This window comes from Ceratosolen solmsi, unplaced genomic scaffold, assembly GCF_000503995.2.
Source record: "Ceratosolen solmsi marchali unplaced genomic scaffold, CerSol_1.0 scaffold1, whole genome shotgun sequence".
NCBI classification, from domain to species: domain Eukaryota; kingdom Metazoa; phylum Arthropoda; class Insecta; order Hymenoptera; family Agaonidae; genus Ceratosolen; species Ceratosolen solmsi.
Genome location: NW_011948415.1, coordinates 2,874,329 through 2,899,551, shown reverse-complemented (window position 1 = coordinate 2,899,551; position 25,223 = coordinate 2,874,329). Strand labels below are relative to the sequence as shown.

The 25,223-nt window shown below is 30.6% G+C and overlaps 3 protein-coding genes across 6 annotated transcripts in view; all 3 read right to left on the bottom strand.

Annotated features, from left to right (window-relative positions):
- LOC105368584 (b(0,+)-type amino acid transporter 1) overlaps positions 1–8,948 on the bottom strand; it is a 13,934-nt gene extending 4,986 nt beyond the window's left edge. Inside the window, exons 1-2 of one of the 2 annotated variants that reach the window (XM_011507618.1) lie at positions 8,435–8,948; positions 1,056–1,441 (exon numbers count right to left, since the gene is read on the bottom strand). In XM_011507618.1, coding sequence (XP_011505920.1) covers positions 1,056–1,441; positions 8,435–8,459 — 411 coding nt within the window. In that variant the 5' untranslated portion in view covers positions 8,460–8,948. Of the gene's footprint in view, positions 1–1,055; positions 1,442–6,070; positions 6,133–8,434 lie in introns of those variants that run through there. The other variant, XM_011507619.1, reaches the window with a different exon arrangement.
- A 3,604-nt stretch (positions 8,949–12,552) lies between these two features.
- On the bottom strand, positions 12,553–13,815 carry Cyt-b5 (Cytochrome b5). 3 transcript variants are annotated; one of them, XM_011507617.1, is made up of 4 exons: positions 13,655–13,815; positions 13,183–13,283; positions 13,029–13,099; positions 12,553–12,781 (listed from the first exon to the last, which is right to left on the bottom strand). In XM_011507617.1, exons 1-4 carry the CDS (start codon positions 13,692–13,694, stop codon positions 12,697–12,699), a joined length of 297 nt encoding a protein of 98 aa, XP_011505919.1. In that variant the 5' UTR covers positions 13,695–13,815; the 3' UTR covers positions 12,553–12,696. The 3 variants fall into 3 exon arrangements, with proteins under 3 accessions (XP_011505919.1, XP_011505917.1, XP_011505918.1); XM_011507615.1 differs by lacking the exon at positions 13,655–13,815 and adding an exon at positions 13,454–13,648 and having other exon boundaries at positions 12,556–12,781; positions 13,183–13,311; XM_011507616.1 differs by lacking the exon at positions 13,655–13,815 and adding an exon at positions 13,454–13,648 and having other exon boundaries at positions 12,735–12,816; positions 13,183–13,311.
- Positions 13,816–16,853: 3,038 nt separating this feature from the next.
- Positions 16,854–23,089, bottom strand: Vav (Vav guanine nucleotide exchange factor). Its single transcript, XM_011507614.1, has 8 exons — positions 22,558–23,089; positions 22,413–22,481; positions 20,525–20,729; positions 19,485–19,853; positions 18,967–19,287; positions 18,324–18,728; positions 17,811–18,094; positions 16,854–17,264 (listed from the first exon to the last, which is right to left on the bottom strand). The coding sequence occupies exons 1-8, from the start codon at positions 22,968–22,970 to the stop codon at positions 16,904–16,906; spliced, it is 2,427 nt and encodes an 808-aa protein (XP_011505916.1). The 5' UTR covers positions 22,971–23,089; the 3' UTR covers positions 16,854–16,903.
- Positions 23,090–25,223: the final 2,134 nt, after the last annotated feature.

Below are 25,223 nucleotides of genomic sequence, written 5' to 3'. Positions count from 1 at the left end.
ATTTTGTTATATAAATGAATGAATTGAAATTGTAAAAAATTTAAATTGTACAAGTGAATTTATACAGAAATAAGGTAATAAAAATTTAAACAATTATTATAGAATAACTAGTAGCTTAAAATTAACTTCTATTGTTTCTTTCAACTTCAAATAAGCATAAAAAAAAATATATAATAATTCCAATTACTCATAATTACAAACATTTATTTTTTATCTTTACAAATGCTTGAAAATTAATTAACTAATGCGAGTGTTATTTTCATCATGCTTCTACAAAAATTAAATTTTACGTTTAATAATATTTATTCTATATTTTTTCATTTATTAATTATTTTTCTTGGCTTATTAATAATTAAGATTTATTAAAATTAAATTTTTTTTAATGTTAATAAATTTGTAATATGTTCTTATATAATGTAAAAAAGAAAATTTATAAAATGGTATGTTAACTTTAAATTCAATACTTTTTAAAGTTAGTAATTATTAGTTTATGTGTTTGAAAGTTGGCTGCAATACCTTTATTCATTTATCAAAGAATGTTGAGTACGAATCTGAATATAATATTAATACTTAAATAAATAGTGTCATGACATGAAACTATTGGATTTAATTTTAAATACGTATTAATAAATCTCATTAAATTTCATAAACTTTATGATTAATCAATATTGATAAAAACATTACACTTTATATTGGATTATGAAGTTATAAATACATTTTATTGCTCGTGGAATACTCAATTTTATAATATTTTTAGGCATGTTACTAAATGTCACTAATCTCTGAAATCCAAATTTCACAATCTCTTATTATTAAACTTTGTTAAACATTTGTAATTATTTATACATTGGAAAAAAATTAATTATTTTAAATATATGTTGAATATATCATAAACTTCTCTATTTAAATATTTGTTCCATTCGCATAAAAACAAATCAAATCAATCGTTTCAAACAAGGTGACACCTACGGCGTAGCATAATAGACAAAATTTTTCTCTATATTAGCTGCCATCAAGAAGGGATTAAAAAAATTGCAAAAAAGTAATTTGCTCACCAAGAGACCGGACGGCGATACGAATATTCCCGAACCGATCATGGTACCGACGATTAGAGCCACCCCACTGACGAGTCCCACCCGTCTCTTGAGGTGAACAGGGTCGTCCTTCTCTGGGTCCTGCCCCTCCAGCCCTCGGCTCCCTCCACCCCGGTCTTCGTCATTCCCCAGAGCTCCTGGAGACTGTTGTTGCTGCTGCTGTTGTTGCTGCTGTTGTTGGACATTCGCTTCGGATCCTTGAAGCGATTCACCTTTTTGCCAGTGATTATTGCGCATGCGCAAATTTGGTGGGTCCAAGGCCGACCCAGGAAGCTCCTCTTTGGCTGCTTCCTGTTGAATTGACGAATTGCCTTGTGGGCCTGGTTGTTCACCATGATGTGAGATGGCTGCAGCATTTTCAAAATTGAGTCAAATTTAGTCGAAAAATTTCTGTCAATGCAAAGCATTTAATCCACTTATTATAATTATCAGCAATTTTAAGACAAACGGGGATACATAAATATGAAATAACATCGATTCAAATAATTCAATTATTTTCACGAAAATTTCCTGAAGATTGCTCTCAGTTTTTAAAGTTTATTATAATACAATGAACTAAACTAATTAAATATTTAAATATAATTTTTTTGTATTTACTTTGTGTATTTAAAAGTAGCGTGGATTGAGTAGTTATTGAATAATATATATATATATATATATATATATATTCGTAGAATCTCGTTTATATATTGGAAATAATTTTATTGTAAATTAAAATTTTTACTTTAATAAGCAATATATTATATATACATTATATAAATACCAAAATAATTATCTGTAAAAATTATATATAATTAGTTTAAAAATAATGTTCTATTTATTTATTATTCATTATTAAGCTTTTATTGTAAAATCATCTATAAGAAAATTAATTTACCATAGACCATTATGCCACATAAATTCTAAATTATTGTCATTGATAATTTGAGCTTTCATTATAAGAAATTGAGAATATCTATATGAATTTTTGATAAAAATGTCGATTATTTATTACCACGCAATAGATAATATAAATTATTTATTCAAATACAATATGCAATATCGTATAGTACTATAGTTAGATAAATCGCATCTGTTAATTCATTAAAATAATTACATTGGAAAGTCAACAGGATTATTTTAAATGTACAATTCAATGAGTTTCAAAAATAAAACTTTCTGGTTTATTTAATGTGAGAATTATATATTTGCGTGCTTGTCGAATTATCTACTTAATGCCAATATATCGTAACAGGCCGCATGTCAACATTCGTTGAGAATAGTAAAATTGTTTATAAATTGGCTTGATCCACGGACTCGTCATAATTGGCATTAATTTTCTAGGACGGAATTACTTCGGTTCGATTTGGGTCGCGGAAGGAGAGGAAAAATCTGTATCTTTCGAAACCTAAGATATGTATATTTATACCCAAGCATATTATATATAATTATATAATATTAATTGAGAATAATGTATTATCTATTTGATCGATTAAAATATCATGTTATAAATTTTATATTAAAAAAAATATGTATTTAGAATGTTATGTTCAATAATAAATGGAATAAAAATATAATAAAAAAAAAAAATGGACAAATTATCTTTCTTAATATATTAATCTTAATTACTTAAATGTAGCATTGTTTGGTAATTAAGTATATTCAACTTTCCAAATAATAAGATCTGTCATAACTTTTAGAAGACAACATTTAATAAAAAACGAATATTCAATTTTGCTGTAACTGAAATTTGTTATTTGGAAGTTATTTGTTATTTCACGCATACTTTTCATTAGTTAAAAATGAATAAGCCAACTTCATCTCTATCCTTAGTGAATTATATAAAAATAAGAAACTTCTTTATTAATTTATTTATTGTTATTGCTTTTTCAAATATTCAAATTTGCACGTACGACATAATGATAATGTTAATGTCTTAATTACATACTACGACTTATTAAAATAACACAACCGTAATATACCGAAGCATAAGCAAATAATACTAACTTTCGAATCTCCTTTTTTTCTCTAAGCAGACATTAAAATTCATTTTACAATATACTCTTATAATAAATTATCGTGAATTGAAAAAAAAAAGGAAAAAACAGATTTTTAACTAATTCTTGTTCGACAATTCATCATACATCAAAATTAATGCTCTTTACTTTACATTTTTACCAAGAATCATTAATTTGTTAATTATGAATATTTTAAACAATATCCTTTATCTACATTCAGAAACTTCGATTCAATTTATACATAACATTAATATTAGCATAAAAAAAAAAACATATATTCTTTTATAACTTGGTATTTTACTTAGAAGATTAATTCATTAATTCGCGTAAGCTAGTCGTGATATTTATCTACTGTGCATGCGTATTACCCGTTATAACAAGGTCTCGCACAACGACTACATATACACATACATACATTGTATAAAATATCTATAAATATATATACTTAATAGTACTGTGTAAAGGTCATATTATGTAATTTTCATCGACCATTGGTCTTAGTCAATATTTCGTTTTGCTAATGTTAATTTTTCATAAATATTTCGGGCTAAATAAACTTAGTTTATAATAGACATAAATTTATTCTATATGGATGCATGTCTATGACAGGTATTAACATAAATTAAAATACCGTATTATGTCTAAATTGAGAAATTCATGAATATTATACAAATATTGACTAATGGTCATGGCATATTTTTTACATTATTTTATATTTATTAATCATTTGAATATACGTATAATTAATTATTACTGATCATAAATATAACAAAATATTCTTGTCATTAATTAAATCATACCTGTATTGTTAGCACAGTACATAAATCGATAATAAATAAAAATTTATGTAAAATTAATTTTAATAACAACAGCAATTTCTTATTATATATATATATATATATATATATTTATAAATAAAAATAAAGCTTTAGTATTAATTTGTTTCAAATAAACAGAAAAGATTGAACAGATTTTAAATTTGTCAAGTCTGACATCATAGTTTTTTTTTAGAAATGTAACGTCAGAGTTCAATAAATTCTAAACAGTCTTGTTAACATTATTAAACTTATTCACTACTCGATGGAATGTTTTTATTATTATTTTATTTCAACTCGATTGATTTAAAAGTATTACACAATGACAGAAAATATATGCATATCGTTAATAATAAAAGACATAAGAATTCTTCGATACTCACTTTTAGAAAGATATTTATAAATATATTAATTTAATCTATAAAATTAATGTTATTATATTCATAATATATATTTAACTATTCCATGTGTTTTAATTGAGAATATGCATGTTGATAAATATTTAAATAAATATTTGCAAGCAATAATTTCAAATATATTTCAAATATAATTTTGCATTGTAAAGAGTTTGAAAAATTATAGATATTATTATACAGAATTTATGTATTATATATTATATTTATATAGAATTTATATATAATAGATTATATTTTTAATACAGAATATATATAGAATCATAAAATATGGATTGTCATATAATGCTAATAATATCTACAAATTTAATATAAATAAAAAAATTGATAAGCCTGTATTTGTATGTATTCAAATTAAATTGTATCAATGCCCAAACAACCTTGAATTAAAAAAAAATAAAAAAATATTTTTAAATGGAATTTCTTAGACTATATAAATAAAATTGCAGCTTCGTGTCAATTTCTTTTAATATAAGAAATTTATAAGATATTTTCTCATCAAATATTTTTCAGCAAATATATATTCTAGAAATTCATCAAATTTAACAATAAAATTATATATATATAATCAATAATTTTACTATCGAAGCATGAAGCATAATATACATAGATTCGACATGTGTTTCATTATAAAAATTATATATTTATAAAACATGTATTAAAAATCCTTAATTTACGTTTTCTAATTTTATTACTTTCATTTGTTTTAGTAGAATATTTACCAACTTTAAATTAGTGATAAATAACTGTATAAAATAATTGATAACTTAAACTGTTCATTTAAGAATATTTTTAGTTGAAATAAAACGTCTAAAAATATAAGAGTTTAAACTAAAAGAAATCAAGCGTTTTTGCACTTTCAGCAGTAAAATGCATGATTTGTTGAAATTAAAATTCTTCTTACACCTTTTAAAATTTAATTTAAAATGTAAAGGATTATTGAATATAGATAAACTCATGAAGAAATTTAATTTTTCTTCAATTATTATTATTAGACTATATGTATATTTATATATTTTCAAACAAAAAAAAATACATATATATAACCATAAATAAGTAGATAAATGTAAATATAACCCCAATAATTTGATATGTTTTACATAATTTTAACTTTATTCTTTTATATATTAATTTCTGATGAATAAGTTATGATATCACATATTAACTTTAATATGTGGAATTAGACTTTAATACACTTTACACTGATTAATTTATTTTTAAATATTCCAATGTACTATTTGTGTCTATACGATGTGACTCACAAATTTAGTTAATTATTTTATAAAAATATGTTGAAGAATAGAAATAAGTAGTTTGTCCACCTCCTCACAATTTCGATTTAATTTCTTTTACATTTGCGTAAGAAACATATCCTATATATTTGTATTTATAATTCATTAATATCACAATTTTATGTTAATTGTCGTTAACAGAATTTTATTATGAATGATATTTTACTAGTAGATCATACTACTATTAAAAGTGATCATATTATTAAAAAATTGAAAATATAAAATTCACCTCCCAAACACTGTTGAAATTTAAGGATTAATACATTATTAATAATATGTTAGTATAATATTAGTGAGTATGTTATTTACTAATCAAAATTAGTATAGATATTACATGGAATTAGTTGAATACGCATCAGCTTAAAATCAAGAGAAATTAAATAAAAAATATATTTGAAGATTTCAATTCAAAACTATCAAAATATTAATTAACAACGTGTAATGGACTATAGCTCCTACCCTTCATAAATTCACCTTACAATATAACACTAAAGCTATTCATTATCCGTCCAATGTACATTATCTCATAGAATGCTTTAAAAGTTAAAAAGGAAATGCGCGCTTGGAAAGGAACGTGATGAATTTCGAAAATGAATACTCGGTCTTTCTGAATACAAGCACGTAATAAATTTGAGTACCATTGAAAATATCATTTTGCAATTTGGATTAAATTAATCGTTCGATCCCCCCTTCCTCGCCATGCCAGCCAAGTAACCTCCTTCTCTCTCTCTCTCTCTCTCTCTCTCTCTGCTACTGTCCCTGTCTCTGTTCCAGTAAAATTATTATTCGTTGGATCATCAGTGGTCGTATCGACCGCGAAGGCATATCGTTCGTTCGGCTCCACGTTGAACCACTTGCTCGAGCGGCACCTTCCTACGTCGTTCACTTGATTCGTTCGCGCGTCAGCCACGCGCACACCCTACCCTTCCGCCCTGGTGGTGGCGACGACGGCTGCGGCGGCGGCGGCGGCGGCGGCGGTAGCGGCAATTCCCACGCACGACCGCCGATCGAAGTTGGCGGCGACTCCGATGCGAGCAAAGGAAAACGACGTGGACACATGCCAGAGTCGCGAGCCCGACGTGCTCGACGTGCTTGACACTTACGGCTGACTCCCTCTCCTATGTGGCTCCGACCGTATATCGGCAGCTGCTCCCAGTCGCCTTATCCCATCTTCCGCGGCGGCCCTTCTCTACGTGCCGCATCCGCCACCTCTGCGCGCAGTTCGTCCTCCATGAGAGATCGCGTCAATTATAGTAGCATGCCATTGACGGAAGCCACGCCTCGAGTCGCCACCCCCGTTGCACACACTCATACTCGCATGCCCGCGCATAATAGACTTTTCCCATCCATCGTGCGCTTGGATCCCGTGCCAGCATATTGAAGATTGCCTCACCCACGAACACTTCATCCTTTATCGATATGGACTCGTTCATTTACCCAACCGGCTATTAGTTATTGGATTGGCCGATTCATTCATCGTCCTTCTCTATCTCTATCTCTCTCTCTCTATCTCTCTCTCTCTCTCACTCTCTCAGTCTCTGTCTCTGTCGCTGAGTGTGTGTGCGACTTCAGCCTCAGGCATGCCTCGGGGTTGCGAAGAAATTCTGTCAATTGCATGGCAGACGGCTTGAGGAGAAATCATTAAAATGTGTAACGAAACATTCTTCCGCTGTGCTCACAAAAATAGGCTCGACAGTTTTATTTTTAACTTTTGAGAAAATACATGGGAAATTTATCTAACCATATATTATTATTCTCACATATCGTTTTATTATGATTTAAAAATATTACTACCCCGGCAATTCGTTTATAAATTGACAGTTGTAAGGCATCCATCCTTATAAATACATCATCACGAGCTAATTTTAGCTATGATAATATATGCTTGAATATCGGCTAATCATAGGTAATTGAAAATTATAATTCAATCGAATTATAGAATGGACAAACAATACGGCTCGCTACATTATTTAATTGAATACATATTTTTTTATTATTCATCATCATTTTTCCATCCGTTTGCACTGTACCCGGCATGAGCGTTTCGTGCGAATACGAACTTTGGTAACGACGCAAAATAAATAATTTCCTCCTCCTTCTCCTCCTCCTCGTCCTCCTTGGCCCTCTCGCACCCCTGATAATTTGCTAAATTTTTATTTCGCAGTTGGCGAAAAAATGTTTATAATTAAAGAGAGCGTGTGGGATGGTGAGAGAGAAGGAGAGGAGAGAGAGAGACAGAGAGAGAGAGAATGTAATTGTGAGAAAAAAGAGGAATAGAAAGAGAAGGAGGAGGAGAAGAAAAAAGAGATGAGAAAATGAGAGATCGAGAGAAGGCGCGCGTTTGGAATTGTAAAATGATATTTTTGGAGAGTATAAGTAGAGAGACTAAAGTGTCGGAAAATGAGAGGATACGCGTCTGTCATGAAACGGCTAGATCTACTTATATGACGCAACATCACGATTTATCAAATATATTCGCAGACAAATCCGAACGAACCTCTTGGCCTCCTCGCCTCCTCGCCTCCTCGCTCCTCATAAAACAGAGAACGACTCAATGTCCAATGCTTAATTAGCAGTGGCAACTCTAACCACGCGACTACCAAGCATCTCCCTCCTACATCACATACGCGGAAGAATTCCCGACGACGGAGTCGTCATTATTATTCGGAAATAGTCCGATAGTGGAGCGAGAGACCCTTCCGATCAAACGACGAGGGCTAAAGCGGAAGCGGGTCGACGGCGGACACTGAGCTCTGCCCAAGAACGTGTAAGCTATTGCGATAACGAATTTGGCAAGATAAGCTCCTGGCACAGTGTCCTTACCTCGGTTAAAGGGCGCGACATGCATGACTCTAGACGGGGCCGACGGTAAGGGCGGATCGTTGTAAAGCAGCCTCTCATGACACTTCAACGGCTTATCTGTAAGGAGCAGTTGCCGTTTGTTGTCTTTGCCTTTGCCTGGATTATCGGCGCCGTTGGTGTTCTATTGCTGCGCTCGACCGACCCGACGCTGATCTCCTCCGACCCGGGCTCGCCCGACCAGGCGCCACGCGCTGTATCGGCGATCACGAGACACACCCGCACACCTTCCCCCGTGGCTCTCTGCCCCTTGGCTTAGAATCGCGGTCGAGCCAAGCGGCCGATCGCGGCACGTGTCTGATTACCGTTTGTTTGACCTCGGCGGGGCTACTGCGCGGATAGCATCGTGCGCGTGGCCAGGGAGCTCCGAGCGGTACTCTGTATCAACGCGCCTCACGACCACGAACGACCAACGAATCGGCCGCGTCAGGATGGACTGAGTCGAGTAGTCTCGAAAGGCGTGTGTTGTTGGAGCGCGCGGTACTGTGGCGGCACTAAGCGCCCTCTTCTCTCGCTCTCCTTCTCGCTTTCCTTCATACTCATTCCGTCGTCGCGACCCGCTGCTGCTTTTTCCGTTTCGCCAGTCTCCGCCCGTACCCGCTACCCGCTACCCGCTACCCGCTACCCGCTACCCGCTACCCGCTACCCGCTACCCGCTACCCCCCGGTCCGGAGGAATCCTTATTGTATCGTTGCACGTGAGCGTAATGCACAAATGTGAACTCGGCCGACTGCGGGGCCCGTCCTTCCTCTCCCGATATCCCCTCACCGTGCCGCTACCACGTCTTCCTCTGGCCCCGGCGCGCTATGACGACTTTCTCCTCTTGCCCTCCCTTCCCTCGCGACAGATGACAAACACCCCATTCCCTTCCCTCCCTTTACCACCACCCGCCACCCGCCACTCGCCACCCGCCGCCCGCCCCCTCGCCCAAACCACAGCTTTTGCTCTTTGCAGCTACCTCCTACTTCCCCTCGTCTTTCTGCATCTAGCGGTGGCTCCTAGTGTTTCCGAACCCACTCCCCTCTCTCTTCATCGTCGTCGCCCCTCCCCCTCCCAACAACCAACACACGCTCGCCCGTTAAAAGCGTATTTTTCGTTCGTTTCTTTATAATCGCCCTCCGCTCTTCTACACCGTCGCTTATATCTATCCGATCGTGGTGCGCGCGCGCCCCTACCTTTGCCCCATCGAGCTCCCGCGTTACCTCGCTCTTTTCTCTGCCCATGATGTTCCTCTTCATCCCATAATTTTCAAGCATCTTATTACTTATCCACTTTTTTCCACATTAGCAATAATCACATTAACGCAATTGACATGCACGCGCACTGATTATTAATGACCATTGTTCACTAGCCGAAAACGCAAACATTTATCCCTCGCATTCTAGTATATTTTCTTTCTTTTTATTCAGACGCAGTCGCGAATTACAAGAGCGTTTGTCCTGCTCTAGATAGGAAGGAAGGTTTCAAAGTGCGCAGTTTGCACGCGGAAATAATTTTTAAACGCAAAACCATCTCAGCACCGACACCTACATCTACTCCCTACTTCCAACGATTCAGATTTCAGATTAAATAATAAAAAAATAATTATGCATTACTTGTCATCCACGAGAAGCCTAGCTAAATTCATATGATCGTGCAAGATTATCAAAGGATCTTTAATTAAAACCAAGTTTTAATAGCGCACCCGATAAGAATTTTACATACGTCTGCCCATAAATTTCCTAGTAAATTACTTTCCTTGTATTAACTCGGAAGCTTCAGGCGCTTAAACCTTACGCTTAATATTGTACAAAAACGGCGCAATTCCCTCTCGAAAATCCAATATTCTCCAATAAACGGCAATTCCTTAATTGGATTAACGCGTGTAATTCTAAGGAGACACGAGTGAAGAATCACGAGTATTAAGATCATTTAAGATTTGTTTAATGTTTGTTGATTTGTTTGATTAAGATCACACGTGAATATAAATCGTTTCTATTAGCAAATTAGGGAGTATAATATATTATCATTTTTCAAAGACATTAACATAAATAATGCCTTTTACGAAGTAAAAATATATTTTCTTACAAACTTTCATCCTTCAATAATTAATCATTTCAACAAAAAAAATTTTAATTTATTCAAATTCGTTCTTATATTGATTAAAACTCAATACACTGACCAACAAGTAATAATAAAATTAATTCTATCTTACAGTTGAAATAAAATATTAGCGTTTTCAATGTCGAGAAAAATAATTATCTCTTTCGTTTCTTCTCCAAAACGACAATGGTACATAATTGTATAAATAAATAATTATAAATTAATTCATCAATATGGAAAAATGACTAATCATCATATGAGTTTTAGTTTTATCAATAATCACAAGAACAACGACGACGATGACAACGAATTCTTAATCCTCCCCACAACTACTATCGACTATTTGTCAATTTCACGTACATTTATAATTTAACATTAGTTGTATAAATTAATATTATCTATTTTAATACGATATTTTATTTAAATTTTTATGATCAATGAGATAGTATAAACAAGTATATAAAGAAAAAAAGAAAAAAGATTCAACTTTGTTAAGATTAAACAACTGTTTTTGTATTCCTTCTAAATTGGTGGATTAAAATTAATTGCAAAAATTGCATAAAATTATTGAATTTATCGTATACTTATTATGTTTTTTATCGAAGCTAAATTTTATCATTTACCATCGACATTTTTTTTTTTTTTTTTTTTTTTTTTTTTTTTTAATTAATGAATTAATGAATTTGAGTAAGCAGTTGTAATATAAAAAATTCTTGTGTCATAACGTATTAATCGTCTCAAATTTAAAGACACTTTATTGAAGATAAAGTCCCTATATTTATTTAATATGTCACAATTGATTCATGTTATAACTAGTCTGTAAATATGAGTTTTATAAGCTTGATTGCTTTAATTATAAGAAATAGTGCTTTTGAATATGAGAAAAATTTCAAGTCAATACGACAGAATTGCGTACATTGAAAATGTTTTATATAGTTATAATGAATCATCGATTATGTATTTCTGCAGGATTTTTAACTTTTAAAAAATAGTTTTTAAATTATTTATATGAACTTGATGTGGTGCAAATTTTGAACGTATAAATTAATTTATTTTGTTCGTTGCTAACGATAAAAAAAAAATTCATATTACTTTAAAAACGACACAATTACTCCATTATATATTTCATTTACATATTTATGTCATGTTAATGAAATTATGCATTTTTATTATCAAATTTAATGAAAATTTGGAAGAAAAAACGCTTGTGCGAACAATTAATAGAGAGATGTTCCGCGTCTTTATTAAATACTTTGACGAAAACTATAAAGCACGAATGCTTATATAATTAAATATAAAACCACCACTTTCGTTCATTTCCACCAATAATATAAAGAAGTTTTTACTCGCCACATAAACGCATACAAACGTACTATCCATGCCTACACCCGCGCATCCTCATGCATTCACACAATTAATTAAAATAATAATAGAACTACTTTACTTAACTCGTTTCGCTTAAATAATACTTTTTTTTTTTAATATTCACAATATTTATCTTATTAATTTAAATTGAATTCAAATATTAAAAACCAATATTGCTTATTTTGCTAAATTATTCATATTTATAATTTAACACTATTCAATATTTTATCATTCTTTAATAAACTCAAAACTCAAAACTCTTATTATTAATTCATTAACGCACAATTTTAAATATACTATGTTCTACGTGTAAGATTCTGTAACTATAGGATGATTACTCAAAAAAAAAATTATACGTATATGTTAAATAATAGAGGAAGGGGCTTTATATTTGTAAAAATATATATATTGTATCAATTTTTCAGCATTATTTTATTAATCATCATGAAAAAAATAGTTCTTTAACTATACGTATAGAATTTAAAAAATGTGTATTATAAATATATAAACCTACAATTCATTAAATTGTAAAATTAATCTCAAGTCAATTATTGAACAATCAATCTTAATAGATATCGAGTATATTGTTTTAAAAATTATACAAAAGTGTTTCTTCAAGAATTGTCACAATATAACAGTATAATCATTATATATACTAACTGCAATTGTAAAATTTAGAATAATAATTAACACATTTTCTATACATGATTTGTAAGAATACTGTTAAGTAGCATCAAATGATGCTAATAAAATCAAATTCATTTAGAATTTTCTTCTTGTTAGTGTGTGTTGATCACGTAGCGGTAAACAAGCGTTGCTAGTATTCCCAATGCTATCGGAATCACCCAGGATCTCCAAGAGTCACTACAATTGTTAATTGTCACATCACCACGCAGAAACTATCACAATTTAAATGCATTGCAATTGTATTTACAATTAATTAAAGGATAAGAAATTAGTTAAATTATATTATAAATTCACTCAATGACTCGAAAGTTTTAGCTTCGCTTAGCATAATAAAATAATTTACAATAAATTACACTTTGATTAAAATTTATTGGATATTGTATTCATAAATGTAAAATAAAATTCTTGATTAATTTATAAATACCTGGAATCCTGATTTTTGGAATCGGTCAATGGATCCGGAGACCCTTTCGCGTTCGATTGTTTTCTTTCTTCCTTTTTATTACGATGGTAAAGAAGGTATTAAAGAAAAGTTATTCTTTATAAAATAAAGGTGTTTGAATATTTTAGATACTAACTTCAACAATTTCTCCTATTTTATATGGTTCCATCATTTTTCTTGCATCTGTAGAGTGTCCAACATCTTCAAATGGCTCTGTAGCATCTCTTCCACCTTGATCTAAAAGTAATTCAATACCACCAGGATGCTAAACAATCATATAAAAATTGAATATTTTTTTTTTTTTAAATGATTCAAATAATTAACTGTTGGTAATAAAATAAACTAATTTGCAATAAGAATAAGGAGAAGGTTATGTTAGAAACTGTACTGACAATTGATTGAAGTACCTTAACTAGAAAATCTGTGAGATCATATACATTATGATGAATTATTGTCCAAAGCTTATCGGCAGTATTGTTTAATGCGACTTCCGCATGCGTAAATAATTTTAAAGTATTTGCACTAGAATCCTCGGAAGCCATTTTTAAAAGATAATATTAGTATATTTTACCACGCACCGACTTCATTAAACACAGTGAAACACTAACCTGTTACTACCTGAGTGGCGAGGTAAATGAAACATTTCATTTATAGTAAATTCTTGATTCTGCGCAGAACAACTTTATGCCGGTTGGGTAGCAAGCATTTATGAATGATTTTTAACTGATTCAAATCCTCGATGACTGAGGTGTACACAATCAATATTTTCTTGGCAAAAGAAAAGAAAAGAAAAGAAAAGAAAAAGAATGTAAAACACGCAATTTGGGATGATTCCAAATTTATTCATCATGGGTTTAATTAAATATCAGCAAAAAATTAATTCTAACGTTATATTTTATTTTCGCTGCGATTCTGCTCACGTTTTGCCTCAATTTCTTTATTTTAGTTCAAATAAATGGGGAATAATCTCATTTCACGTCACAGGTACGTATAATGTTTCTGCTACAATAAAGTGGCAGCAGCGTCACCCACACCCAATCAAAAAATTAATAATAAAGTATCACAACTTCCTTCAATCGTCGATGTATAATATTATAATTGAATATACACGAGACAATTAGTGTCGTATATACTTAACGGATAACAGTGTATGGGGATTATGCTCTTATTTAATTATGATTTAATTAAAGAATTAAATGTATTTACAATATAAGAAGCTCGTAATTTATAGCCAATAATATTGCTTTAACATAATGATATATGTAATTATTTATTCGATTGCATTAATGGATTGAATAATGAAATATAATCTGAAAAACATTAAATAACAATATTATTGCTAAGTGAAGTGTTTAAATAATTTTTTTATAATTTCATATGTGGGTATAATTAATAAAAGAAAAAAACAGTATAATTGCTTAAATAGATTTTTAAATCTTTAATTGGCACAATTGAAGAACAATTTTTAGAAATTAATAATATTAAAGTTTTTCATTTTCTAACAATAAAAATATCGATGCTTTTCTTGAAGTACGCGTACACTTAACAAAATTACATTTACATATATACTTATTTCATACACACGTTTTATTTAAATAAACCTATATACATATGCACATATATTGTTTAAATTTTTAATGGCAATAACGCATTATACAATTCCGCAAATACCTCCAGTAACGAACGGCTTCGCTCTTTTACTCTTTTAAATTTTCAGAGGTTTCAGGACAGATGCTCGAAGGATAAAAGAATTATATTTCAGACGATGGATGGATTCTTCAAGTATGAATCAATAACGTAAGATAGTGAAAATTATATGCGCTATACAATTGGATAAAACTGATTTAGGACCAATGTTGGACCTCCAATGAACCATCTGTCAATTAAAATTCTTGTTTCAACGTCGAATTCTTCGAAGAACTATTAATGTTACTCATTCGTTAAAATTACATAGTCTCATTATGAAACATGAAATTAAAATTTAGATATGTTCAGTTTTACAGGCTAGAGCAATATAACAATATTATCAAATAAAATGATTCACATATCGGATTGTTATTTCTATGACTTTTTTCCGTCCTTTAATTAATGTTGATCTTCAAGCACATTTATTTGATATAACAAAAATTTTTTAATAAAGTATCTTAGATGAAAAGAGGAAAAACAGATTGTATTAACAATGCTATGCGATAGATGATCGTTTCAGCTCGGATACACCAGTTCCGCATGATTCCACTAAACCAATAAAGCAATTATTTACGAATAGATGGCAATATTAAACGCTTCATTGCATTTATTACAATCATTATATTTCTCTCTGTATGTGCGTATGCATGTATACATGTGTATATACGTATTAATAATCATTATTTTTACTCGTAACTGTCTACAAAGAAAATTACGCGTTTTCATAAACGTTTTACTTTTCGCCTCTATATTTACCTATTTATTCTCAATTTAATTATATTGAAGCGATCGAATTTAAATTCACCGCTAAATTTGGATTTGTTAAAAATTTACTACATAATATGAATATTACAATATATTTTATAAAAAAAAAAAATACGATATTACGAAATTAAATCATATCGATAAATAAAATATCTAAGAGACTAAATAAAGTGGGATTTATTTTTTAGGAAAAGAGGGCACTGAAATTCTTAAAAAATTTTATAGTTTCTTTTTGTTTGAAAAGAGAATTCATTTTAACGTAATTCAAAATAAATCTTATAAAATTATAATTTAAATATTATAATTTACGTTATTTTGCAGTTCTTTATAGACCATTTGATTTATAAGTTAATTGTTCGAACAAAAAAAAGTTACATGCATTAATGATTTTTACTAAAAATGCCTTTACATTTTACTTATATTCTTACATATAGTATTTACAATTACAATTCACATTTTTTAGACTGAATTTGCTGTCGCTAATAATTAAAATTTATGCAAATAAGATATATTACTAGTTTTTCACTATTATTGGAAATAAATAATTAGTTGAATATAAATTTGTAATCTAAGACCAATTAACAATTTATTCAGTCTAATCTTGATTTTTGGTACTACAACCATATTGCCCCATTTACATTATTTTAAAACAAAATTTGATTGGCAAGCAGTTTTTGGCATGTACATTATAATATATATATATATATATATATATATATATATATATATATATATGTAGACTCTTATACTAATGGTAAATATAAGAGACTATTTTAAATATGATTTAGGCTAATTTTTGCATGTACAAAATACTCGAGTCCAAAATAAAAAGAAATTTATAATTTCGAAAAAAGTATATTTTACATAGTACCCTCTATTAAAATTAAATCTGACTTTTCACTTATATTTATCTATACCTTAAGACGTCGTAGTATAATTAATTTGATTTCGTCGTCATATTCATTTTTATATAAATAATAGAAAACTCACGAACATATCTTAAGCACAAAAATCATATTTTATAACGTGCTGTTAAATTGCAAATATTATTTACAAATTTATGCTTTAGAGATGAATGAAACTAGATATTATACGAAGAACATTCGAGCATGAATTGAAAAATATCTATAAACATTATATGTTTATAAGACAATTGGATATTTCATTAGGTAATTATTTAAATTGTCATTTAAAATCCACATTCGAGCTCTTCAGTTTATTTGAGGAAGTTTATATTTATAACTTTACATCTATGCTTGAATTTATTTTGAAATTCTAAGATTGAAGAACCATATAAGTTATAAAAGCAGTAAATTACGACGGCATATTTCATTTATAACCTTGTAGTATCTCTGTATTAAATACATATATCTACTGATAATCCATAATTGATTTTGCTTTAGCGACTATAATTCTTCTTCCACATACTCTTTAGGGAAAAAACCGACTTGATCGCCGATTTTTCCTTTCCACCATCCTTTGGCATCACCTTCTTTGCTTAAAACGACCACCCGACAACCTTTACGAAGACTAAGTTGATTAAGTTCGTCGCCTCGAAAATCAAACAAAGCCTTAACCAAGACACGTCTAAATGGCCAAAGTAGTCGCTGATCTAATTTCTCAAAATTTTCCGATAATGATACGCGCTTGTAGTATTCAATCAGTTCTATAACACTTTTAAAAAAACGAGACTCGCTCAAGTAGTATAGATCAGCTCCATCAACTTCGCGTTTAAATATTCTAATATGTTTTACTACACCATCGTCCCTGTAAATAAATATTATTCATAATGATTTATCTATGTCCCATTAACTATTAAATAATCTTCAATAAATAATCTTCAAATCAATTGCATTTCATAATAGTAATTGATGTAGCAATTTTTATATATATTATATATATATATTTATATTTTCTCTATATATATATATATATATATATATATATATATATATATATATAATTAACAGGTATATAAATACATTATCTCAATAAAAGAAAAAAAGCTATTTTTACAAAGATCTATTAGCATTGATTATAATAAATTATTGTTTAATTTTCTGAAATATTAGATTTCAATCAAATACTTATAGGAATCGTCGATAAGATTTAAGAAGTAACAAATTTTCGATATACATTTTAATATTTATAAACCTCTGAGCGATAAACTATCGAAAGAACGTAATAGAAATCATTCTAAATAAATTCTTGCGATTATTATTTCCTCCATACGTTCCGAGAACTAATAATAGTATTGCGTATCTAATATTTTTACACAAAATAAAAATATTAACATTTTGAAAAATCTCTTACTTTATGCTTAAAGCATAATTCGTCTCGTGCTTAAGGCGAGGTTGTCCAGATGCTGGACGAAGTCTAACCATGTAAGTTCCATTCTCGCGTGGTTCCAATTTATGAGCAGCCGCATCGCGATCCATTTCACCCACGTACCAAAGCTTAGCAAATAATTCCCGTTCAAATGGTAACGGTGGTGGGGACGGCGGCGGCGGAGGTGGCGGCGGTACAGGCATGCAACGTCCGGAGTACGTGATGCACTGCTTGTGCACCGATAATCGGCAAACCTCGCATCTGTAACCCTACGATTGATCCATGATGAAAACAATAATCTCTTTTATCGTAATAATTAATCTATTTATATTGATCAATAGTGATAATACATTAATTATAATAATAAGTCTCCACAGAATTATTAACCGTGAAAATGCAAATGTCATAAAATTTTGATAAAAATTTAACGTCTTTCTCACGACTATACTAGTAGCTACGCTTGTAAATAAAAGTTATTACCGATTACAAAAAACTTACTTGAAAAATCCTTCCCTTAAGGAACTTTCCACATCGTTCACAGCTGCGCGCACTATCGAAGGTCGTAAGCTTGAATTTATGATTCGTATTACGACAGGCAGCCGGAGAAATATTATCTATGGCATCTTGTAAAGATTTAATCCACAACTGTTTGTGCTCTTCCGTGCGCGCGTACAACGTGTAAGCTTTATAAGCTTTATTGTGTACGAGGAGCCACTGATACGACCAGCGTGAATCTCGCCCAAGCGTTCGTCTACTCGTGTGATCCTCAACCCGATACTCGTCAAGTTTTATAGTCTCTCTGTAACAATATTGATCGCCTCTACCGGCTTTACACACCAAAACGACCTGCTCAAAGATGAACGCATATCGTGCTTTTATTCGCTGATCCCCGTGAGCCTTAACCTAAGGATAAATCATGTGATGTTTTTGTTAACGCGTACAGAAGGTCATAAAATATTTGAAAGGTAATTTTACAAAGGATCTTAATGTTCATGCATATTGCGTAGAGAAATTACTTAACAAAAAATTAATGATAAGACTTCATTCAATAATAAAAAAATCTTTTTTAAATTTTAACTCTTTTCAATATTAGATATTTCATCTGTATTTTTTAAACATCAGGTCATTAGCAAACCAATACCTTGAGCTCTCCATCTTTTAAAAGTCTTCCATAATCCTTCAATTGAATATCCTCAGATCGCTCCCAATCTACTATTGAACGTTGAAAATCTTTGATAATATCAAGCGTGTCGGAATCACGTTTAACTTCATTAATATATTGGGCTACATCCACCATGACTTCGCGAGCTTGGGTCAGCTGGCGCCTATCTTCGCTCCATTCTCGCGGTGTTTCTTCCACTAGTTTATCGAGTAACAAGTGATACTTCAATACCCTTTGCATCGGGACGGATAAGATGTCGCGTAATTTAAATTTTCCATTATTGGCTTCTTGTTGGCATCTCTGCAAAATATGACAAATAACCATAATCCATACGAACCAATAAAACTTCATTTATTTAAAAATTTCAAAAAATTTCATTTATAGTAAAGCGCGTTTTAACTTCGTTTTAAGTTATTTATATTATCGAATCCCGAAGAATATCGATTACTATGCTGAGATAAGTAATGAAAAATCTCGAAATTTTCTTTCTTACTTACAATAACTTCTTGGTTCACACCGTCGTTGTTCGCACAAACCTCATGAAGGGTATTCTGCGCCGTAGTTAGGTTCGCGCAATAATCACCATAAATAAGGAACCTTTTTCGCCAATCCAGAAATACTTGTCCAAGAGCGGCGCCGTCCCTCGCCTTCCTTAATTGACTGTGAAACCCGGCATGGATCTCGGCTAAATCTTTGATACCAAAAAATATACGTGCCGAGTCCTCGGGTCGCAGATGAGTTGACAATGGCCTCGCGAAATGTTTTAATAAGCTATTTAGCACCTCGGAATAATTCCGCTCAGTCTCTACTAGCTCTTGCACCACGTAATCGCGTTTTTCACCTCCCGTTGTCGCAGCCGCTTCCCCCTGCTCAATGATTTTCAAAATAATAAAAGCAAATGAATATTAGAAAATCGAACGCGGGCAAAATAATACTTGTGTGTTTCCGCTAATAATAGTTTGTTGTACGCTTATTGAGCGTCAGTTATGCAAAAATGCATAAGTATGGGCATGCGATTAAGCAGGATGTTGACATTTGATTTTTGTTTGTCTTTCGATTATAATGTTAAATATATTTTCACGCTATATGTAAAGATCATGAAAAAAAAAATATTGAAGAAAAATATTGAGAAAAGTATTGTAAAAGATAATGTTTGATTAAAACTTTATTGAATTTATGGTGCTCAAAATAACAATTGGATTTATAGTGGCTATTAATATATAAAAAAAATTTCGACGTGAGTAAATAACGATGTAAAAATAAGAATTAAAAAGTTAAAATTACAAAGTAAAAACTACATCTACGTACACACACACACGCGCGCGCGCATATATATATATATATATATATATACATCGTAATCAATTCTATCAACATCCTTCTATCTGATTCTTATTTAGGAATTTTGTATGAAGAAGCATGAATGGTCCGATTTATGACTAAACATCATTGATAAATCCTTTGATTACGTTGAGAAAGATAGAAGAAAAACGAATGGTCATAAAAAGTAAATAAAAAAACAAAACACAAAAACAACCTGTGAGGTTGACGAAGGAGGTGGCAGATGCAAGCTACACAGATCCTGGTAGATTTCCTCGCTACGCGCCTGACTGCAGAAGGCCCCATAACCATCTTCCTCGGCGACCGGATCATTGCTACCGATATCACCGGTGTGTCCTTCATCGGGAGTAGCGCCGCCCTCGCGCCTTCTAAATCGTCTACGGCGACTCTCATCCTCTCGCCTTCAGATGCACATAAACATGAATAGCCATGCAGCGTAACTATGCGTATAACCACTTCGTGGGTCTAATAATATCTTACCGGGATTTATGAATGGTAACTCAAGATACAGAAATCAAACCAATCGAATAAAATCAAAATTATGTGTACTCGAGAAAAATTCAGAAATATTCAAAAATTAAAAATTCCTATCTTCGGCAATCGAATTAAGGTAGGGTCGAAATTTTTAATTTTTTAGGTATACCGAATGCGATCGAATATGTTGACCAATGACTATCTACGAATATTCAATCACTTTTTATTTGTTGAAGATGGGAATTTTTATTATTTTTTTGTTTGTTTGTTTGTTTTTCTTTTTTTTTTTTTTTTTTTTTTTTGTTTTTTTTTTTTTTTTTTTTTTTTTTTTTGCTATTATTGCTTTACTACGCGTGCGCGTGCACGCGTGTAACGAAAATGCAAAGCAATAAGCGAGAAACAAAAATAAATAAATATAAGACAACTCTGTCGGTCGATTGGTCGTTAACTCAACGTTCTTGGCTTTGTGTTGCGAAAATTACAAAAATTACATATGCTTTTTTATGTGAGCTATCGAATACAAGCACGAGCATCTTCCACTACTATTCTGATCCAACCAATGACGAGAATTGTAACGAATATTTACTTGATAATCAAAATTTAGTTAATATATCCTTTTAAATAATAACTATTAATTGTAAGTAGTCACTCTGTATAAAAAAAAAATTAATTTGGCTAAAATTTGGGAAAGATGCTGTGTTTGAATTCATTTAAAATTCCTCATACCTTTCACTACAGACTTAAAATTATGAATTTATCATGCACAGAAAAACTTCAGGGATATAGATAAAAAATCTTTGTATCAATATTTTCAAGTTTTAAGAATTTTGGTTTCCAAATGAAGCATCAATATGTAAATGCAATATTTGTGATTGTTTTATAATATTGTTGCCGTTAATAGTTTTCATTTTTCTCTTTTTCTTTTTTTTTTATCTATACTACTGAATAATACAAGATATCCTAAATAAATTAAAATAAATCAGAAATTGTACTACAAAATTCGACATTAAAAAGCTCTGCTCTTTTGTCAATAATAAAAAAATATTTTTTGAAGGAACACAGAATTACAAAACTCAATAAATATCTTTCTCATGTCCACAACATCTTATATAAAATTATTCTGCCTATAATACTTGATAAATCATCAACAACACGTAAAAATGCAAGGAGTGATTTATAACGCGTACCTCCTCCTTTGAACAAGTAGACCAGTTGTGTCGAGGAGTTGTCTGCGAAAAGCAGAGTAACTCATGATAAACTTTCGATTCACCTAGGTCCATGACCCTAGGTTTAATCGTAAATGCTACCACTGGTGCCATCGGTCTAAATGCACAAAAGTTACCAGACACGTTTCATATTTCATTTGTCTGTTGTTCATTGAAATTTCTGTTTTAAATTAAAACAAAAAGCCATGAAAGGACATCTTATCTTTTGCTCCGCTATCTTATTTATCATATATTATACTAATTACTTTGGAGTGCGTAAGTAAATTTACAAATAATTTCAATTGTAGATTATCAATTTTTTTTCCAATGATAAAGATAAAGCGAAATTGAAAAAATGTCCTTTAAAGCAATACCTCGAAAAATGTATAAAATTAAAACTCTTACCCTACTCCTGCACTTTGTAAATATTTATAAATATCTTCTTGAGATCGTCCTCGTTTTACAGTAAAACCCCTAAAATTAGATCGTAATGTCAGATAAAACTAAATTGATGAAAAAGTAATACATATGATTTAAAAATCATACTTACTCTATACCTTTATTATTAAAAGCAACAGAATTTGATAATACAGACAGGGTGCATAAAACTTTATGGAAATTAGAAAGATCAAAAAGCATTGATGGCTCAAAAAGATCAGATTCGGATAAACCAAATACACTGGTGCAGGCGGACAAAAAAGCATTTATATTACGTAAACATAAAAATTGAGCCATTTGAGGTTTTTGATTGACATCTTTGCTATCTATACAGCCTGTCTCGATTGTATTTAAAAGATTACAAAGCAAAACTCCATCTCTCAAAATATATGCAAGATCTACAGCTGTAGCTGTAGGCCAATTAGCTTTATGATCGGATCTCAATGCTCCACATCTTATGAGCCAGCTGGCACATTCCTGCCAGCCATTTCCAAGGATTTCGGCTCCACAATCCTTTCCACTCATTTTGCATTGATTGTTAACAATCAATCAATCAATAGGCAAGAATAAAGCAATAGTAAATTTTTTGAATAACAAACGGCTTTAACCATTTTATGTTGTTAGTATATATTAATAATATCTAAATAATGAATCTGTAAAATAAAATTTTCAAACTTTTTGATTTAAATTCACAATATATACTACAAAATTGATTAAAAGCACTTCATAAATCACATCGATAAGAAATTATGAAATGTTATTTTAATTTTTTTTAATATTAACTTTTTTAATATATTGGTTGATATAAAAATAATCAAAGCATCTAAAATGAAAACTACTTTCAAGATATTATTAAAGTCTATAGAATAAATAATATAAAATGTAAAATTATTTAAATACAAAGCATATAAAATTTATAAGTAAAATTTAAAAAAGATAATTTTTGATAGAATAGATATTAAAATGAAATACGATTAGAATGAGAAGATTAATGTGATTAAACAATTAACAATATAATAATAATTAGAAGCAATTTAAATTAAAAGGCAGTGTTTATTTGCATTTAAAGAAACAAATATGTATAGAGTATAAAGAGTGATTACGTACCCAACTATCGTATATGTGCTCATAAATATTAGATGAATAAATAGATTTGATAATTAAAGAAATAGATTCTTTGAAGTTTAGACATCAGAAATTGTGTCAAGGGTTATATGAATTGTAAATATATCATTATCCTACTCATTGACGTACTCCTGATTGACTTTGACAACTGCATTGCGACTGTAAGTTTAAAAATAAAATTTAAGTTTCGTCTCTGCAGTTAATAATCAGACTTCGAGCGAAAATTCGACATCATTCTGTACAAAAGCGGTGAAAAGGAGCAAAAAGAATACTCCATGCAATAACATGCGCGCGCGCGCGCATTGGCGCATGCACAGAGACACAAACACAAGCAAACAAACAAAATTCCATTAATCTCGTGACAATTCACTTATACGTACCAGCGATTAGATAAATGCAATATATTTTTATTTTCCTTTTTAGTTAAGAACGTGCCTTAATTCATAATTGAAGCTCTTATAACATTGACATTATTAAATATATTTATCGTTAAATTTTTGATATTTAAAGTTCATAGATAATATACTCGAGGACTGGCCGTACGCCATGTTGAATTTCCGTATTCTGAAGCTTGGCTGCTGCTGCTGCTGCTGCTGCTGCTGCTGCTGCTGCTGCAGTCTGCAGAATTCCTCGACTGTATAGTATATCAATAAGGATCTTACTCCCCCTCACTCGCTCACCATATTCTCTCTTTTCATATGTATGCACGGGCCTATGCGCATGCATTCATCAAAGCAAACCTGCCTGGGCACGTAATGTGTACGAAGAATATAAATATTGGGCATCATATAATATATTTTTATATTTTAACGCAACCATAGATACACATTATTCTCACACACGCGTGACCACTCACGTATACAATCATTTCATACTTATTTTTAGTTACACGTTTACATTTTCTTCTCGAACGTTTAGCAATCATAGAATTTTACGAAAAAAATGAGTCAGCATGTTCCGACGTTTGGTATTTTAATGTTCTTCCTTATTACTTTTTCATGAACGAAAATGAGCGATAAACCATTCTTCAAATGTCTCTATCCATTAGAGTAAAGATAATTTTTTAACGCTAATTACCTTTTATTAGTGATTTAACAGTAAATAGCTGTGTAATTTTACTGAGAATTAATTAATACAAAAAATAAAAGATTATTAAATTTTTAGATTTTATAATTTAGAAATCATTTATACTGTACATTTAAAATTCATCAAATATTTATTTAAGAAAAAAAAAAGAAAAACTAATTCGAATTTTTAATTTCATCAATTAATAATATGTAAGGATAAAGTACTCAAATATTTCAATTAATTTCATTTAGTTAATTATGCTTTCGTCTCATCAAACGCAATTAATTTAAAATTGTAAAATTCATTGCTTTAATAATAAACTTTTTTTTTTTTATTAAAAAAAATTTTAATTTCTTATAATTATAAAATAATAAAGTTTTTTTTTATATAAATTAAACTTGCTTAAAAATTAAAAATTCTGCTAAAAGTCATTTCAGTACAATACAGATATAACTCTATAAAATTCCTATCTATACTTCTAAAAAAATTATGTGTCTCGCTCGCACTTACAACATCACTAACTACAGAGTTAAATTTTAAAATACATAAATATTAATTTAGATAGATTAATTTCGATTCGTTAAA